The sequence below is a fragment of the Sebastes umbrosus genome, chromosome 23 (assembly GCF_015220745.1).
Source record: "Sebastes umbrosus isolate fSebUmb1 chromosome 23, fSebUmb1.pri, whole genome shotgun sequence".
NCBI lineage: Eukaryota > Metazoa > Chordata > Actinopteri > Perciformes > Sebastidae > Sebastes > Sebastes umbrosus.
Genome location: NC_051291.1, coordinates 939618 through 960896, shown reverse-complemented (window position 1 = coordinate 960896; position 21279 = coordinate 939618). Strand labels below are relative to the sequence as shown.

Below are 21279 nucleotides of genomic sequence, written 5' to 3'. Positions count from 1 at the left end.
CCATTTACGGAGCAGAGCCAGAGTTGCCAAGTCGGCTTATTATCAGTGACTTTGGGCTTGTTTTCCTGAAAAGGCCTCACTAATATTGGTAGTCGTGAGAGCGTTTTTTTTTTGGGCTTGTTTCTAAAGTGTAGTTGTTTATTTGGGCTCCTGTCTCTATCCTTTATACCGCTCTAGTTTGTCCACACACAGATGGCTGACAGTCGCTGACAGTCACTCACCGTCGCCACTCAGAGTTTTGTTGTGAGACAAATGTTGATGGGGTTGATGGAGTTTAGCTAACAATACCAGGTACTAAGTGGCAAACAAAGAACAGGAAACAGAGAGTGGAGTTAAAGTTTTGGGATTCGCCCTCAAGTGGGCGACGATTCAAAGGCAGTTTGACGTTTCTCTAAGTGTGATATAATAACACATCATGCCGATCTGGTTCAACATGCTCGCACTGAAACACAATAAAGAAAACGCAGCTCCGTTCTCTTCAGCGAGGCTTCGACTCTACGGTCTTTGCAAAAATGAAACGAAATGCAAAAATTTAATTAAATGTATACAACTTCTTTTAGTTTAGTTGACAAGAAAGTCAACTGAACTAAAGTAACAAGCTAAAAATGACCATAAAATGTTCAACCTCTTTAAGTTCAGAACAAGTTTTCTTAGATTAGATTCCATCTTTTCTAGGTGACTGACAGCTGTCACATGACCCGGCTCATGAGCCATGACAAGAGAGGTGTACAAGTTTATTATTAAACATACAATAACCAATCAATGCATGAATGAATGAATCAGTGTGATCAGTGTGTCAGCAGATGGATGAGTGGTTGTGTGGTGAATGAAGGGTGTAAAACCTGATCTAGTAACACAGCCGAAGCAACCAAAACAAGAACATGGTGGTGTAGGAATGGAGAGATCTCAGCTTCATCTTTACATCATGTTCATAAATCTATTTAGTATAAACTGAAGTAGTTTTTTCTGTTTTGTTTTTCTTTTTACAGATTTATACAAATAAAATATTCTGAATATCAGGATGAAAAATTATTCTGTCTGTTGCACAATAAAAAAATAATTTCAGCCGTTTTCCTGCGTTGCAACTGTGCAACTCTTTTTCATAATCCAAACACAGATGGTATCCAGAGATGACACATCTTATTGCTCAGTTAGACAATGTGAAGCACACTTTTAAAATTATTATATCATCATATGAGTTACATTTCTTTATCTTGATGTTTCTTCTGATATCATACTAAAGGTTGAACGTTTCACTGTGTTTTACAGAAAAAGAGCAAGGACGTGCTGGATTTAGAAATACAATCACAACTTGGTAAAGTGATTAAATGTGTTTTTATTTAGCAGCAGATGTTCAGAAGAGTCTTTGTGGAGTCTTTAAAACAGCTCTAAGTGTTGCTGATGAAGGACTTTATCAGAGAATAGTCTGCTTAGCTCTGTGACTGGAGTTTAAAGGTCCAGACATGAGAGGCACAAACTGGAGCTACTGGGACTGTAACGGTCTACTAGAACAGGGGTTCTCACCCTTTTGCAACTGAAGGCCCACTTGTGATTGTCAAACATTTCCGAGGACCACCTTCCCAAATAACTGAGTAAAAAACCTAACATTGTTTATACAACAGATAATAAAGTGGGCTGTAGATATGTGTTATGCCACTGTCAGCTGTAATGACCAAAATACATATTGTGCTTACCCTCAGTGAGACACTTGGGCCTTGCCTCTGGGAGATGATGAGATGAAGTGGTGGTGGGATGGGTGAGAGCTGACACGCAGAGTAGCATTCAAAGTGCTTTCAGTTTTGTTCCTTGCCTTTGATTTGGTGACAGTTCACAATGGAAAACCCTGACTCACATAAATAGGTGGTGGTGAAAGGCAACAGAAATGTGATTGCCCGTTTTGACAGAGAGGGATATTGACTGGCAGCCAGTATCCAGAATGAAGCAAGGTCTACTTGTGTGAGCTGAAGCTTCAGGCTGCTGTCTGCTGATAGTTCCATCAGTTCATTTTCCAACACAGTGGAGAGAGCTATGTCTTCTGAAGCAGGATCCACAGAGAAAGGGTCCAAAATCCAAAGGTTTCCATCTCGTGCATCTTCTGGGAAGTAGTTCTGTAAACTTTCCTGACAACTGAGTCAAATGCTGGGTTATAACACTGGATATGTTGACATGAGGAGTGGCTTCCAAAGTTTCACTGAGGAGTGAAAACACGTCAAATCGTCCCTCCTTGACTCTTCTGTTCCACAGAATACGTTTTTCTTGAAGCCCTCAATTTTGTCTGTGCTGTTTCTGCCTTGCATTGATATATTGAGCTGATTTAACTGGTCAGATAGATCTGATAAGTAGGCCAGTTTTGCACAAAGTTCCCATCAGTGTAATGCTCAGCAAGAGGGGAGTGCTGCCTCTTCCACAAATGTGTGCCACTTCTTCTCTCAGTTCAAAAAGGCGATTAAGCACAATGTCCCCTTGAAAGCCCACCTTACTTCACTGTGGTACAACAGATCTGCAAATGATCTGCATCAAGTCTTTCACACAAAGCAGCAAAACACCTTGAGTTGAGTGCATTTTTCTTAATATAGTTAACAGTTTTCACAAGGCCACGTTCATGACTTTCATGCAGTTCTGGTGACATCTGCTTTGTAGCTAGACTTTTCCCGATGTAAGAAACAGTGCGTCCCTCTCCTGGATCTGTTTGACAACACCACGATGTCTTCCCGTCATTGATGCAGCGCCGTCTGTGCAAACACATGTACAGTATTTCCAATCAAGAACTTTTTCGGTGAAGTAATCATTCAAGGCAGCGCATTACATGATCTGCCGTTGTTCTTGTTGGAAGCTCCTTGCAAAACAATAGATCCTCGTGAAGATTTACTGTCCTTGGCAGTATCTTACAAAACGAACAATTAAAGCGGCATTGCTAACGTCAGTCGACTCGTCCAGCTGTATGGCCAAAGTATGGGCTTGCCTTTATTCCTTCCAGAAGTTGGCATTCGATGTCATCACTCATGTCAGTAGTTCTTCTGCTCACTTCTGCAGTCTCATCTTTACTACGATGATGAGTTCACTGTCCAGAGCCAGTAACAGATATTAGTTCATCTTAAAATGCGGACAGAAAACCACAGAAACATGTTGAAGTTTTTAAAAAGTGAAAGTGTCCGTTAACACTAACGTTAGCTACGTTTCTTGTTGATATCACAAAGTTAGAGAACTTATTTTAAATGAGTTAACTCACAATACCTTAAACATGATGGAATAAATAAACTTGTTTTGTCTTCAAAAAGAAAGAAACTAGAATTCCCGCCTCACGGTTGTCTGCCTCCCCCAACCAGGTCAAGTTACAGTTTACATCCACGTCTGTCCAAAATGTCATCACTTCATCATTTCATCCATGACCTTTGACCTTTGACACCAAACTCTAATCAGGTCATACTTGAGTCCAAGTGGACGTTTGTGAAACTTGTGTGCGAGGTTTAATCTTCAAATCCAGTTTGCCATCATTTTAAATCCAGTTTAACTACATCATGATGACACTTAACCTTTACAACACCAAGTCAGTCAGGAAGAAAGCATTCACAGCATCAGTTCAGTGTTCACTGCATCCATTCTGATAAACCTCCTTTGTGGTAAAACAGAGGGAACGGTGACATCTGCTGGCAGAAAGCAGCTCCAGCAGGAACAACAGAACATGAACGGTGGTGAGAACGACCGCCTTCAACACGGATTTATGAGGGAAAGAAGCTCCACGGGCGACTTTATGTGTCTGTGTTCAGTCATGTAACGTGAAAACTGGCAGAGTCACACATGAAACTGGAATCCTCCTGTACGGACATGATTAGTGAATATAAAGTCTAGAGTACGCATGTTAATCAGTTCTGTTTGTTTATTTGACATCAAACATACTTAAATATGAAGGAGGCTGACTTTTGCCAATATACTCACTGTTGTTTACAGTATGTTAATAATTCACTTTTTTTATATTACATCATGATCCAGATGCAATGTAGGTTATTCTGCTGTGCATTTAGCCCTGCGTATAGTCTGCATAACAATTAAATTCATCTTCAATAACAACTAGGCCTCTTCTAGAAGCTGACCTGGTGGATTGTGTTTTAATAACTACTTTACCTCTGCATTATTATCCAACTCTGATTGTCTCTCTTTCCTTTTTTAAACTTTCTAAACAGATATTATTTGTGATGTGCTTTTCTATGATGTTCATTCACTTTGATGACAAGGCACATCAGGCTTTTACAGACTGTTGGAAGTGAGCAACTCATCTTTCTAACAACAGCTTTATCAGTAATAGTAATATCTGGGAGTCTATTTATTGATGGTTAGCATGCTGTCTGTGAACCTCTGGACCAGTGCTTCGATGAAGACAGGGCTCCATGTTCCTCTTCTGCAGCTGGTTGAAAAGCATGTCCACCTGTGGCATGATCTTATGGAACAATGTCAGGAAAACACAGAAAGCCTCGTCTTCAAGCATCCTCACAAAGCCCCCTGAGTCTCTGGGGATGTGTGATGTTGTCTGCTGCATGATGAGGTTCAGCTGATGCACACAGCAAAATAAGGCATATTTAAAGCCAACAGAGGGCGCTGCATGCATACACAACATTTCTTTTTATATCATCTGCTCCCTGGTTTAACATGCATTAATCATCCTCACCAGTCAGCTTTCTTCAGACTGTCCCGTTGGCTCCTTCCTGCAGCAGGTAGCTAACACAGGCCTGGTGGCTCATGGAAGCAGCTTGTGCAGAGGCCTCTTGTAGTCGTTGTTGTGCAGCTCCACATCCATGCACACCTGCTTTATGAGATACTGCAGCATGTCCAGGTGTCCTCTCCTGGCAGCATAGTGCAGCAGGGTGTCCCCAGACCGACCGAAGTGTCTCCTGCTGACAGACTGAACCTCAGAGCTGCTCATCAGTCTCTGCAGAGAGTCAACCTGTCCATCCTGAGTGAGCTTCACCAGCTGCTTTAAAGTGTTCTCATCCATGCTGGTTAGAGGTCAAAGGTTAAAGGTTAAAGGCTGCAGCACCAACTACAAAAAGTCACTTTCTGGTCAAAATGACAGAAAATAGTCAAGCTGGTCTTCCTGAAGACATGCTGCAGAGAAGAGAAGAGTTCACTGTTGGTTATCTCTTCTTCTTTTGAGCTACATTGGTGGTTGGCAAACAACGATTTGGTGCATTACCATCACCTACTGGACTGGAGTGTGGAGCAGTAGATTGGCAGGAAAAAATAAATAAATAAATAAAATAAAATAAAATAAAAAACAATAAAATACAAATTAATAATAATTAATAATAATAATAACAATAATAATAATATTAATTAAATTCTCTCCATTATTCCTGTTGTCCTTAAGTAATTAATTAGAAGATTGTGTACTTTCTTAGATGTCTTTCCTAGCAGATTGTAATATTTCCATCATCTACTCCTGATATCAATTCCCTTCTTTCTTTGTCATATTTGTTGCACTCTATAAGAACATGTTTGACAGTTTCCGGTTTATTACAGTGCGTTCATAGTCCAGTTGGGTGCTTGCCTATTCTACGGAGTGTTTGGTTTAATCCTGTATGTCCTATTCTCAGACGGGTAATGACCATCTCTTCCACCAGCTCCTACATGTGTCTGAATACTGTACAGATGTCTCCCTGTGTCACTAAAGTCCCAGTATTCCTGCCAGGTGTTGTGCATGTAGTCCTAGTAGTTTTAACCTCTGCTTTACTTAACGGTATTTGTATGTCAATTAAGTGTCGTTTTAATGATTGTTTGGCCAATATATCTGCATTTTCATTTCCTTCCACCCCTATGTGTGCAGGAACCCCAAAGGAAGGAGTGTGGATCATTCTGGCTAATAATTACTATATCCCAAAAAAATAAAGAAAAGAAAAAGAAAAAAGAAAAGAAAACAAACAACCTCATATTTTTCCAATCATATTAATTTGTCTAAGATACTGAAATAATGTTCTTATAACACTCATTTAGTGAGTTCTTTTGTAGAATATGTAATGGAAATTCTGTCAATATTCCGAGATGAGTCCTAATGAACGTTGAAATAAGGATCTCAAACAGATGAAATGTCTTTGTTGTATTTTATTCTTGCAAGAAGAGGCACTGGTTATACAGAGTCACACAAAGTCTGCAGAAGAGTGCACTGCAGGAGATTATTACAATGTGATTATATAGAAATCTACAACAGGGACTGTGAGAAAAGGAGTTGTTTTACTCAGACAGTGTCCCAGTAAAAGTCAACACTCAGTACTTTCCCACTACATGAGACGAAGAGCACACAGACAGGAACTCTCCACCGAGAACCGGGAGGTTCGACCCTGCTGGGGGGGAGGGGTCAGGCGGTCCAGAGGGATGGAGAGAATAGGGTCGGTGTGGTTGCTGCTGGGTCAGACACGGGGAGCAGTGAGTTGTTGATGGTGGTGATTTTGTCGCTGAAGAACTGAAGGAATGAGTTACATAGATTGGGTTGAGGGGTCAGAGAGGGTGTTGGCACGAGGCTTGAGGAGGAGTGTTGACAGCGGAGAAGAGGGTTCGGGGGTTAAGGGTGGGGTCATTGATGATGGTGGAGAGTAGTCAGATTTGGCAGCAGTGATGGCGTCTTTGTAGGTGATGAGGTGAGATTTGTAGGCTTCGAGGTGAACAGTGAGTGATGATTTTCTCCAGAGGCGTTCAAGTTGGCGGCCGGTCTGTTTGAGTTTTCTGAGGTGGGGTGTGAACCAGGGGAGGAGTGTTGAAGAAACAGTTTTTGGTTCTCAGGCGGGCCAGTGAGTTGAGGGAGTCAGACAGGGTGGCGTTGAGGTGGTTGGTTGAGATCATCAGGTGAGGTGGGGGGTGGGTCCAGGTGGAGGGCAGCAGATAGCAAGGTCGGAGAGATGGAGGGGATCAATGGACTTGATGTTGCGGAATGAGATGACTCTGGGGAGTTTCAGACGGGGTGATGGGGAAGGGATTGTGAATTGGATGAGTTTGTGATCAGAAAGGGGAAAGGGGGATGGTTGGATGTTCAGAACCGGGATGTGGCAGAGCAGACGAGATCCAGAATATGGCCTTTATTGTGGTGTGGGGAAGGTGATGTGCTGGGTGAGGTTGAAGTTGTCCAGTAGAGTGGAGAAATCAGAGGCAAGTTTACAGGTGGGGGAGTCCATGTGGATGTTGAAGTCGTCCAGTAGCAGTAGGGGTAAGGGGAGGGATGATGCTAGGAATGAGGAGTTCAGACAGATCGGAGAGGAAGGATGAATTTGGTTTAGGTGGGCGGTAAATGAGAATGACTGTGTTGGAGCAGGTTTTGAAGGCGAGGATTCGAATGATGTGACTGTAGGGAAAGTGAGTTCGGTGGTCCTGAGGTTCTTGTTGAATAAGACTGCGAGGCCCCCTCCACGCCGGGAGGGGCGGGGTTTACAGAGGTAGCCGAAGTTGGGGGGGGATGCTTGGTTGAGGGAGAAGAAGTCATTGGGTTGTTGCCAGGTTTCAGTGAGCAGGAGGAAGTCCAGTGAATTGTCCAGGATGAGTTCATGGAGGATGGTACTGCAGTGGTACTCACGATACAGATGGTTACAGATGATGAGGAGAACAGCCAGATGATTATTGTAATTCCAGTGGTGGAGTGTCCGAGAGGAGTTGAGGGGGACAGAGAAACATGCAGGGCAGCTCCGCTAGCGAGTTAGCAGCTAACCGGCTAGCTGGCGAGGAGAGTGCAGCGAACGGGAGCAGAGGGAAAACAAAAAACAAAAGACGGAGAACAAGAGTGGGAACGAGATGGAACACAACAAAACTCAGGAGAACAGTGAAGAAACAGCACAAAACGAGAGGAAAGACAGCTGACAGAGGGAGAAGCTGCAGTCAGGAGACGCCAGCAGTGCTCACCCACCGGCACAAACAGAAACAAACACACACGCGTACGGAGGCAGCGAAGGGACGGTGCTGTAAAAGGACACAGACCCATACAGTCCTAGTCGTCAGGACTGTATGGGAAAACACAGTCTCTTCACTTAGCAATGTTTAGTAGGTCCTTACATAAGTCTACGGGAAAAAGTCTTTTTGGGCCCGATGGCATCACGTGACGGACACAGAAGTTGTCGTACCGCCGTTTGGCCGCTACGAAAATGGGTATCAAGTGTTAATCTAGTTATGTTGTCATGAACTGAACTATTCTGCAGAGGCACTTTGGGTTCAGATATATGAATGAATAAAAAAAGACAAAATCAGATGCAGGTCCAGGTGGTGAACCTCTTGTGGATCATCAGGACACGGCTGATCCTCTCAACACATCCACTTTTTCTGATCACTCACCCTGACAGAGATCAATACCAACATCTGATGAGAGAAGAAGAGAACAGAAGTCATGAATCAGTGTTTACAGAGACTCCCTTCATCAGCTGTCAGTCACTGATGCAGCACACAGTTCATTTATAAAACTATCATTAGCAGAACCAACCTCCATATCTCCGCTCACTACTCAATATCTCCAACAGGAACCGCAATTTATCTTCTAGCTAATTCATCAGTGTGGTCGTTCCTAAAGTCTGCACCTCCTCTGGTCCTCACTCATTCCAGTGTGCTGCTCCTAGTGACTGGAACGAGTTAATAAAGACACTAAACCTCCACACCCTCATCCCGTTACCCTCCTTTAATAGCTCTATGGACAGACCACATCATGGTTACTAAATGTAACCACGGTTCTATGAAATAAGAGCCAGTGATCTGAGGCTTCAGTCAGACTGATCTCAGAGCTGTGACAGAGATGAACTGATCAATGAGAGAACAAAGACTTTCTGATCAGATTTGATGGTACGACAGTTTGATGGATGAGGACCACTGTCTCTATACATGATTGTGATGCTGTCAGCTGTAATCCAGCTTTATTTCCTGGAGACATGAACACAACAACAACATCTTCTTCACATCAACTCTAACACATGATCACAACAAGCTTCTGGCTGATCTGATTGGCTGACTGTTCTCTCTCTCTGTGTGTCACCGTTCTCCTCTCACAGCTTAACGGAGGAAAACACATCACAACAATACTGCTGAAACCAGCATGGACCGACTCCGACCCTCTACTTACTGAAGAGTCTCCAGTCTACAGTGTGGACTCTCCACAAGATCAGACAGCAGCTTCACATCTGATTCCTCCAGGTTAGTTGACTATTCAGCTCTAGCTCTCTCAGATGGGAGGGTTGGACTTCAGAGCTGAGGCCAGAGAAGCACAGCTGATCTCTGACAAACTGCAGCCCCTCAATCTGAATAAAGAATAAATGATGAAGATAAAAATCACTTTATAATCCAATCAGATGTGTTCATCATCCAAATGTCACATCATCATTCATACACCTGTTCATGTCAACCACACATCAATAACATGCTGCTGATCTCTGTGTTCATCTATGTGTGTGTGCTGAAGGATCAATAACAATGATCAGACATTATTTGTGGAACACGTTGAAACAAACAGAAACCAGAGAAATATTTCTACTTCATGAAGTAAACTTGATCAATTTAGAACCAATATTAGTTCAGAGGATCTTCTGTATCCAGATGTGACCATTTACCACAATGATAAACATTAATTTACTTTAACAACTAACAGTGGACATTTTCTACACTTTCTTTAAGAAACACAAGTCTTTAGTGACTGCAGACTGAATTTAGTTCAAGAAACATGAAAATATGAAGAAAAGGACATTAACAACTTTATGGATGTAAGTTATGTTTGTACATAAATCAGGTTGAATTGTTAATTAAAGATATAAGATCTATAAGAGTAACAGAGAGTCAGTGAACTGACCCCAGAGTCTCCAGTCTACAGTGTGGACTCTCCAGAAAACCACACAGCAACTTCACTCCTGAATCCTTCAGCTGGTTGTCACTCAGCTCCAGCTCTCTCAGATGGGAGGGTTGGACTTCAGAGCTGAGGCCAGAGAAGCACAGCTGATCTCTGACAAACTGCAGCCCTCAATCTGAATAAAGAATAAATGATGTAAGTTTAGAAGACAACGTTCCTGCTTGAAATCATTTCAATGTTTAATAATGTGTTCAGAGCTGAAGAAGGTTTCAAACGTAGGAGTTAGAAAATGTAAACTCCAAACACCTGAAGCCAACAGGATGCAGGTTAAAAATTGTCAAATGCAAACAGTGAAACAGAGCTCTCATTAATATTAATGACAACGTGCTGCTACTTCAATATAGACGTAGTGACTTCACCTCTTAAACTCTGACAGCTCCACCAGTGGATCCATCTATACAAACTCATGTTGAGCAGCCAAACACAAATAAAACCACAGAAACTGATTCAAGATTCAACTCAAGATCTCAAAGTTTCTAAAGATGTCAAATATGTCAGGATGGATTTTGGGGAAATGTGAACAAAACTTATCTACAAATATATTTTAGGAATAGTGGAGTCATAAAATCAAAGCGTCTTCAGTTTAAACTCTTCAGTCAGTAAAAGAATCATAAAGCTTCATAACATTTATAGAAAAAGTAAATAGTGAATATATTTGTTATTGTCTGATAGCTGAAACAGAGATTATTTATTTATTCTCATATTTATGTTTTTTTTTTACAATTTATTTTAACATGATGAAGTCAGGTGTTGTGATATATAAAGGTTTTAAATGTGTAGCTCAACAATGCTCTGCCACAGTCAATGGACTAAACCACTGAAGAAGAAAATGGACTTTAGCATTAAGATACTCAGTGTTTTTCCTGGAGACATGAACACAACAACAACATCTTCTTCACATCAACTCTAACACATGATCACAACAAGCTTCTGGCTGATCTGATTGGCTGACTGTTCTCTCTCTCTCTCTGTGTGTCACCGTTCTCCTCTCACAGCTTAACGGAGGAAACACATCACAACAATACTGCTGAAACCAGCATGGACCGACTCCGACCCTCTACTGACCTCAGAGTCTCCAGTCTACAGTGTGGACTCTTCACCAGATCAGACAGCAACTTCACTCCTGATTCCTTCAGGTCGTTGTTACTCAGATCCAGCTCTCTCAGATGGGAGGGGTTGGACTTCAGAGCTGAGGCCAGAGAAGCACAGCTGATCTTGACAACCTGCAGCCCTCAATCTGAATAAAGAATAAATGATGAAGATAAAAATCACTTTATAATCCAATCAGATGTGTTCATCATCCAGATGTCACATCAACATTCATACACCTGTTAATGTCAACACACATCAATAACATGCTGCTGATCTCTGTGTTCATCTATGTGTGTGTGCTGAAGGATCAATATCAATGATCAGACATTATTTGTGGAACACGTTGAAACAAACAGAAACCAGAGAAATATTTCTACTTCATGAAGTAAACTTGATCAATTTAGAACCAATATTAGTTCAGAGGATCTTCTGTATCCAGATGTGACCATTTACCAACAATGATAAACATTCATTTACTTTAACAACTAACAGAGGACATTTTCTACACTTTCTTTAAGAAACACAAGTCTTTAGTGACTGCAGACTGAATTTAGTTCAAGAAACATGAAAATATGAAGAAAAGGACATTAACAACTTTATGGATGTAAGTTATGTTTGTACATAAATCAGGTTCAATTGTTAATTAAAGATATAAGATATCTAACAGTAACAGAGAGTCAGTGAACTGACCCCAGAGTCTCCAGTCTACAGTGTGGACTCTTCAGAAAACCACACAGGAGCTTAACTCCTGAATCCTGCAGCTTGTTGTTACTCAGATTCAGCTCTCTCAGATAGGAGGGGTTGGACTTCAGAGCTGAGGCCAGGGAAGCACAGCTGATCTCTGACAAACTGCAGCCACTCAATCTGAATAAAGAATAAATGATGTAAGTTTAGAAGACAACGTTCCTGCTTGAAATCATTCAATGTTTAATAATGTGTTCAGAGCTGAAGAAGTTTAGAACGTAGAAGTTTAGAAAATGTAACTCCAAACACCTGAAGCCAACAGGATGCAGGTTAAAAACTGTCAAATACAAACAGTGAAACAGAGCTCTCATTAATATTAATGACAACGTGCTGCTACTTCAAAAAAGACGTAGTGACTTCACCTCTTAAACTCTGACAGCTCCACCAGTGGATCCATCTATACAAACTCATGTTGAGCAGCCAAACACAAATAAAACCACAGAAACTGATTCAAGATTCAACTCAAGATCTCAAAGTTTCTAAAGATGTCAAATATGTCAGGATGGATTTTGGGGAAATGTGAACAAAACTCATCTACAATATATATTTTAGGAATAGTGGAGTCATAAAATCAAAGCATCTTCAGTTTAAACTCTTCAGTCAGTAAAAGAATCATAAAGCTTCATAACATTCATAGAAAAAGTAAATAGTGAATATATTTGTTATTGTCTGATAGCTGAAACAGAGATTATTTATTTATTCTTCATATTTATGTTTTTTTATAATTTATTTTAACATGATGAAGTCAGGTGTTGTGATATATGAAGGTTTTAAATGTGTAGCTCAACAATGCTCTGTCACAGTCAATGGACTAAACCACTGAAGAAGAAATGGACTTTAGCATTAAGATACTCAGTGTTTTTCCTGGAGACATGAACACAACAACAACATCTTCTTCACATCAACTCTAACACATGATCACAACAAGCTTCTGGCTGATCTGATTGGCTGACTGTTCTCTCTCTCTGTGTGTCACCGTTCTCCTCTCACAGCTTAACGGAGGAAACACATCACAACAATACTGCTGAAACCAGCATGGACCGACTCCGACCCTCTACTGACCTCAGAGTCTCCAGTCTACAGTCTGGACTCTCCACAACGTCAGACAGCTGCTTCACTCCTGAATCCTGCAGCTTGTTGTCACTCAGCTCCAGCTCTCTCAGATGGGAGGGGTTGGACTTCAGAGCTGAGGCCAGAGAAGCACAGCTGATCTCTGACAAACTGCAGCTCCCCAATCTGAATAAAGAATAATGATGTAAGTTTAGAAGACAATGTTCCTGCTTGAAATCATTCAATGTTTATAATGTGTTCAGAGCTGAAGAAGGTTTTAGAAGGTAGAAGTTTAGAAAATGTAAACTCCAAACACCTGAAGCCAACAGGATGCAGGTTAAAAACTGTCAAATACAAACAGTGAAACAGAGCTCTCATTAATATTAATGACAACGTGCTGCTACTTCAATAAAGACGTAGTGACTTCACCTCTTAAACTCTGACAGCTCCACCAGTGGATCCATCTATACAAACTCATGTTGAGCAGCCAAACACAAATAAAACCACAGAAACTGATTCAAGATTTAACTCAAGATCTCAAAGTTTCTAAAGATGTCAAATATGTCAGGATGGATTTTGGGGAAATGTGAACAAAACTCATCTACAATATATATTTTAGGAATAGTGGAGTCATAAAATCAAAGCATCTTCAGTTTAAACTCTTCAGTCAGTAAAAGAATCATAAAGCTTCATAACATTTATAGAAAAAGTAAATAGTGAATATATTTGTTATTGTCTGATAGCTGAAACAGAGATTATTTATTTATTCTTCATATTTATGTTCTATGCTCTGCCACAGTCAATAGACTAAACCACTGAAGAAGAAAATGGACTTTAGCATTAAGAGACTCAGTGTGGATCAGTATAATATCAGCCTTATATCTACAGTTTAGTGTCACCACAACTTTTGTATCATATTAATCTCAGTACACAAGTAAAAAATGGTGTCTGACCTCAGAGTCTCCAGTCTACAGTGTGGACTCTCCAGAAAACCACACAGGAGCTTCACTCCTGAATCCTGCAGACTGTAGTTGTGACTCAGATCCAGCTCTCTCAGATGGGAGGGGTTGGACTTCAGAGCTGAGATCAGAGAAGCACAGCTGATCTCTGACAAACTGCAGTCACTCAATCTGAATAAAGAACAAATGATGAAGATAAAAATCACTTTATAATCCAATCCGATGTGTTCAGGTTTTAAATGTGTAGCTCAACATTACTATGTCCTAATCGATGATCTTTTCCCTAAAATGAGTAGAGTGACTTTGTCATTGTGTTATTGTGGATCATCATAATGTCAGCCTTTACAGACATCATCCAGATGTCACCACAACATTCATACAGCTGTTCATGTCAACACACATCAATAACATGCTGCTGATCTCTGTCAAGTCTGGAATTAGAGGATCAATATCAAATCAGACTTGTTGGACTTCATTACTTCATTTATTACATGGCCTTCTTCTCACTGTATCTGGGAGCTTAGCAGGTTTATGTCATTTACAGGAAAGGTCCACATTTGTTCAAGTGTGTCTATAAACAACAGCCACATGTCATATGTACATTAAAAGAGTTATTGGTGGCAGTAATCATTACTCCTGTGAAGTGGTCCCTTCATAACACAACTACACTGTAAGAAATGACTTCATAAGTTAGACTGAAACTAATATGAAGATTCAGCAGTCTGAGTCCGACAAATCAAGTGAGTGTTTACTAGAGCTGGGTCGATTCAACTATCTCCTGATTCAATATGTATTGTGACTTTTAAGTATTGTGATTCAATTTTGCAATTTATTGCGATTTTTGTTAACTTTTTTTAACATTAGACCATGGGAAAAAGTTGACTCATACACTTCTAGGGACTTTTAATTTGGAAAATATCTAAATTAATCCAGTAAAATTGTTTGATTTTCAGCATGTATGTAGTCAGAGATGTCCTGAAGTTAAAATATATCAGTCATTGTCAGGAAGTATTTATTACATTTCTTCCAGTACAACCCAAAAATCAAAGGCTAAATACATTTAACATAAATGTCAGTATCTGGGTGCTCTACAGTTGTAGCGTCGGCACATTTGACCACGGAGATGAGAGCGACGGCCGGCTCGACCGCCACGTTACCGCCATACGATAACGTTTCCTGTCCGTGACAGAGTTAGCATGCAGCTTTAGCCGTGATGTCTAGCTCTGCTTTTCCTGTCAATGTGTGAAACCCAAAGTGTTTCCATCCTTTACTGGATGTGTAGTGTTTACCACGCTGGATTTAACATGTGAGGGTGCAGGTCGTATCCACGCTGACCCTCCAACGTTTTATACTTTCTCGTTTCGGCTCGCTGCGGTTAGTTTTGGTTGGAACAGATATGAAGTCACGTTACTCAGACTACAACAATAAAAGCGGTAACTTCCTTCTACCTCCACATAGACTCAAATGGAGCAAATATATCGATTCTGGCATTAAAAAAATTCTATTTCTAAATCGTAAAGAAAAATTGCGACACAAAGGTGAATTGATTTTTTTTCCCGCCCCTAGTGTTTACCAAAGTTACAGACTGTTTAGTACCAAATTCCCTCTTTGAGTTACTAATCCTCCTGCAGCTCAACAAGGAAACTGTCAAACACAACATACTGACTGGATACATACTAAGGCTGGGCAATATATCCATATTATATCGATATCGTGATATGAGACGAGATATCATCTTAGATTTTGGATATTGTTTTATCGTGATATGGCATCAGTGTCGTCTTTTCCTGGTTTTAAAGGCTACATTTCAATAAAGGATGTAATTATCTGAACTTACCAGACTGTTCTAGCTGTTTTATTTTTGTCATTTACACTTCGTCATGAGATCCACATTACTGATGATTATTTATCAAAAATCTCATTGTGTAAATAATTTGTGAAAGCACCAATGGTCAATCCTACAATATCGTCGCAATATCGATATCGAAGTATTTGGTCAAACATATTGTGATATTTGATTTAGTCCAAGTCACCCAGCCCTAATACGTCTAACTCAGACTGCTGAAGCCTCCGATTAGTTTAAGATCAACTTTACAGGTCATTTTACACAGAACAAGACGGTGGATTTAGTCCTCATCTCGTAACACTCAGGTTAAACAGGGATTGCTTCACAGACAGAAGGAATGATGACAGACATCAATAACTCTTTGAATGTACATATGAACATGTGAGTATTGTATTCAGATAGACTTGAGAAAAATATGAACCTGCTAAGATGTTTCTGATGCAGAATATTTATTTGGTTTTTGATGCAATCTAAATGTCTGTGGCTTCAAATAATTAGACAATGCTGACATGAAAACAGAGCACAGTTAGATCTGCTGTCAACAAGAACGTGGGAATAACTTAGAACCATAGAAACCTCTGATTAGATTGTGTCGCTCATAATCATCACTTATGTGCCTTTAAGTTGGTGCAATACGTGTTTGTTGAAGAGTGCTGCACCTTTAGACATGTTCAAATAGAGAGCTACAGGAATGAGTCCTAAAACCCAGAGATGAGTCAGCATTTTAGCACTTCCTGTTCCCTCGTCTGGAGGTCAATGGGATTTTAGTTAGATGCCTGAAATACGGTTTGTGGTTAAAGGTCCAGTTGTAGGATCTGGCGGTATCTAGTGGTGACATAAGGAGATTGCAACCAACTGAAGCCTCTCCTGTGTGCGTAGAGAGCTTGTGTACAAACTACATAAACTACAGTCAGTGAACTGACCTCAGAGTCTCCAGTCTACAGTTTGGACTCTCCAGTGCAGCAGAAAGCAGCTTCACTCCTGAATCCTCAGGTCGCTTCCACTCAGGTCCAGCTCTCTCAGATGGGAGGGGTTGGACTTCAGAGCTGAGGACACAACTTCCCAGTGAGTATCTGGAAGTCCAGCAAGAAGTCTGTCATGACACAAAAATGACAAAATATGTTATTATGAAAGAGGACAGTTTATATTACTTCATGCATTTGATGACTAAAGTTTGATATATACTTCTCTGATTAACATTTGCTCCTCACATCAGTGGTTCAGCTAATCTTATCTCACTGTTTGACATGAAACAATAATTCTCATCACTCTCTCTCAAACCTGCAGACTTTTAATCTTTGTTTTTCTTTAATCTTGCAGATGAAGAGAGAGAACATGTAGTTACATTGAGGCTTCCCTAATGTCCAGTCTGTCAGTGAGATCTGATCCAGGTCTGTCTCCACAAAGTTAGCATGAGGCCTTCTTGATTAGAAAAGCATTTTTAAAACTCAGTGAATAAGTATAATAATACAGTTGATAAAGATGACCTCTCTTTGCTAGCTACCTGCTGCTTTCAGGTTCACGTCCATAAATGGGAAATTCACTGACTGCTGCCAAACGGTAGAGAAATGAACAATCGTGTAATAATATTAGACCTGTACATAATCAAACATTCATATAATTAGATATTTTGATGACTGCATGGCGTTTTGTCATTAACACTCTTTTCTGAGCATCAAACATATTCAGCTCACAAACACAATTAATGACCAATAAGGTTTCATTATTTTCAACATAATGTCATCAGAAAGATGTTATCAGTGTTTCAGCATTAAAACACAACATTGATCTTTGGTGTGTATAAGATCTCTTAAAAGTCTGAATTCTACCATTCTGCTGTTATATATTCATCAGACCGCTGTTATTGGTGGAAGCTGTATTTCCATCTTTTCTGAATCTGTCCAAGCATCTCCTGAAAAACACATAATCCACCAAAGAGCTTGTGTTAAAGTGTTATTTTACCGTGTGTCTCTGTAACATGTTAAAGTATTATTTTACCGTGTGTCTCTGTAACATGTTAAAGTATTATTTTACCGTGTGTCTCTGTAACATGTTAAAGTATTATTTTACCGTGTGTCTCTGTAACGTGTTAAAGTATTATTTTACCGTGTGTCTCTGTAACGTGTTAAAGTGTTATTTTACCGTGTGTCTCTGTAACGTGTTAAAGTGTTTTTTACTTTCTACAGTTACTGTGGTGTCTTCCTGATTTTAGCAGCTTTTCTTTCATCAACTTCTCAGAACTTAATCTGAATATATTATCGTTTTCTAGGTTTTTGTTTTGGATGGCAGGTGTGTTGCTCGGGACCCAACGAAGCACAATGTCGAGTGTGAAGTTGTTTGTACGAGCGGTTCTGGAGAAAGCTGCAAGCATTCGGCCCGTTCTGAACAGACATGCTCCGAACGGACACTGCACCGTCTGGATTAAATCAGAAGAAGCAGAAACGAGAAATCGACTCGCACCCCCGCCTCGTCCTCCTCGCCGCCGGGAGCTGCTTCGCCGGGAGTAGAGTGAGCGGCAGCTCCAGGAGACGTACCCCCAGTTAGCAGTTAGCTCAAATTCAGCCAGTGCAAACCCCAGCACCAGGACTCTGATCCCAGGACCGCCCCGACTCCCCGCCGGATCAGCAAACGTTCTGTTGCTGCCGTTACACCGGTTAGACCCAGCGCTCCACCAGACAGATGATCTTTTGTTATTTTATTTGTTTTACCAGGTTCACATGTCGTCTCCATCACCCAGATAGATAAATAAGAAAAAACTGTAAAATGTAAAAGTTATTATAAATAAATAGAATAAGTGTTCATTAACTTGACAGCTAGAAACACAACCTACTGAAACATTTTGAACTCAACATTTGAAACAGCTCAAGAACATCTGTGACAAAATACAACTGACATATTTATGTAATAAACACGTGGAACACTTATAAGAATATTATATTTAAGAATAATTTATAGTGTGTATATTTGAAGAGCTAAACTACTAATCTACACTGATCTATAAAGTTAATAACATCTGGACTTACAGAGCTTTTCTGCAGTTCCTCACAGCTGGAATCAGTCTCAGTAGTCCCTCTGGTGGTGTGTTGTACTTCTTCAGGTTCAACTCATCCAGAACCTCCTCTGACATCTGCAGCATGTAGGCCAGAGCTGAGCAGTGGATCTCAGAGAGTTCCTTCTCTGATCTGTTCTCTGACTTCAGGAACTCTTGGATCTCCTGATGTACCGAGTGGTCGTTCATCTCCGTCAGACAGTGGAAGATGTTGATGTTTCTGTCAGGAGAGTTTATCTCTGTTCATCTCCTTCAGGTTGTTGATGATTCTCTGGATGATTTCTGGACTGTTGTCTGTCCGACCCCAGACCTCCTAAGAGCTTCAGGTTGTTGAACATTCTATGGATGCTTCCTGAAGGGGTCTTTGTCTGACCCAGCAGACCTCCTAAGAGCTTCTGGTTGGACTCCAGAGAGAGGCCATGAAGGAAGCGAACAAACAGGTCCAGGTGGCCATTTTTACTTTCAAGGGATTTCTCTATGGCTCTCTTCAGGAAGTCATCCAGGATTGAATGAACATATCCTTCTCCCAGGAAGGCCTCCAGTACCTTTGTGTTCCTGTTTGTGTAACAGTGGAACATGTAGACTGCAGCCAGAAACTCCTGAATGCTCAGGTGAACAAAGCAGTAGACTGTTTTCTGGAAGATCACACTCTCTCTTTTGAAGATCTCTGTACAAACTCCTGAGTACCCCGAGGCCTCTGTGACATCCAGACCACACCGCTCCAGGTCTTCTTGGTAGAACATGATGTTTCCTTTCTCCAGATGTTCAAACGCCAGCCTCCCCAGCTTCAGAAGAACTTCTCTGTCAGCCTCCGTCAGCTCCTGTGGACTCGTCTCATGTCCCTCACCATACTTCTGCTTCTTCCTCTTTGTCTGAACCAACAGGAAGTGTGAGTACATGTCAGTCAGGGTCTTGGGCAGCTCTCCTCTCTGGTCTGTAGTCAACATGTGGTCCAGAACTGTAGCAGTGACCCAGCAGAAGACTGGGATTAGACACATGATGTGGAGGCTCCTGGATGTCTTGATGTGTGAGATGATTCTGCTGGACAGCTCTTCATCACTGACTCTCCTCCTGAAGTACTCCTCCTTCTGGGCGTCAGTGAAGCCTCGTACTTCTGTTACCCTGTCAACACATGCAGGAGGGATCTGATTGGCTGCTGCAGGTCGGGAAGTTATCCAGACGAGAGCTGAGGGAAGCAGATTCCCCTGGATGAGGTTTGTCAACAGCACGTTGACTGATGACTTCTGGGTGACATCAGACACAACCTCGTTGTTCTTGAAATCCAGTGAAAGTCTGCTTTCATCCAGGCCGTCAAAGATGAACAGAACTTTACAGACAGCGAGCTTCTCTGCTGTGACCTTCTGTAATGTTGGATGGAAAACATGGAGTAGCATGAGAAGACTGTACTGCTCATCTCTGATCAAGTTCAGCTCCCTGAACGAAAGCAGAACCACCAGACTGACATCTTGGTTTCCAAGCCCTCTGCCCAGTCCAGAGTGAACTTCTGCACTGAGAAGGTTTTTCCAACGCCAGCGACGCCGTTCGTCAGAACGACTCTGATGTGTCCCTGTTGGTCAGGTAAGGCTTTAAAGATGTCCTGGCACTTGATTGGAGCGTCATGGAGGGTCTCTTCTTGGAAGCTGTCTCAAGCTGCATCACCTCATGTTGGGTATTAACCTCTTCACTCTGTCCCTCTGTGATGTAGAGCTCAGTGTAGATCCTGTTGAGGAGGGTTCCACTTCCTGTTTCATCACTTCCTTCAGTTCCTTCAGTCACACGTTCACATCTCTTCTTCAGACTGATCTTATGTTCATCTACAACCTCCTGCAGACCTCTATTCAGACTGATCTTATGTTCATCTACAACCTCCTGCAGACCTCTATTCAGACTGATCTTATGTTCATCTACAACCTCCTGCAGACCTCTATCTGCTGAAAGAGAGAAACAAAGTTTAAGACAAAACAAAGAAACTCATTATTTCTAATGCCAATATGAAAATAATCAATATAAGAACATATAAAGAAGTAAAGGTTATAAAGTCATCTTCCCTTCTTGAAGTCTAAACTAACGTCAACGTGATTTTATATTTATTTGTAATAGTGTTTCAACGTGTCGCTCTGCAGGACCAGATGTGTTTTGTAAGTCAGAGAAGGAGACTGTAGCAGGAAAGATAATGTTGTTCAAAGTCTGTGGCTCCTGTTCAGTTCAGTTCAGTTCAATTTATGTTTATATAGCATCAAATCATAACAGAAGTTATCTTAAGATGCTTTTCATATAGAGCAGGTTTAGACCGTACTCTATCATTTAGAGACCCAACAAGAGATCCCCCATGAGCATGTATTGTTATACGACAATGACAAGAAGATAACTCCCCTTTCATCAGTGTGTCTGTCTGTCTGGGATAGAACAGTGATGTTGTTGCTTTACAGAGATTAATAGTTCTCCATCTTCATCTATGCAGATGGAGAACAATCATCATTCTGATTGGTTGATGCAAAGACGGAGTGCTATCATAAAAAAAAACATACAAATATAACATGATTTCTTCTGGGTTCAGATTTTCTCTCAAAGGAGAACAAAGTACAAGTGATGCAGAGCAGATATGTCTGGTGGAGCAGATCTGAAACAGTTGTCACAACAATAGTCAGTGTATTAAAACAACAAGTTTCCAGACATGAAGACATCA

The 21279-nt window shown here is 41.0% G+C and overlaps 1 protein-coding gene across 1 annotated transcript in view; it reads right to left on the bottom strand.

The window, feature by feature from the left end:
- Nucleotides 1–21279, bottom strand: part of LOC119482581 (NACHT, LRR and PYD domains-containing protein 14-like) — a gene marked incomplete at its 5' end in the record, with an annotated part of 158976 nt that overhangs the window by 42668 nt on the left and 95029 nt on the right. Inside the window, 2 exons of the mRNA XM_037760253.1 lie at nucleotides 10982–11067; nucleotides 13845–13869. Of these exons, the coding sequence (XP_037616181.1) occupies nucleotides 10982–11067; nucleotides 13845–13869 (111 nt within the window). The remainder of the gene's footprint in view (nucleotides 1–10981; nucleotides 11068–13844; nucleotides 13870–21279) is intronic.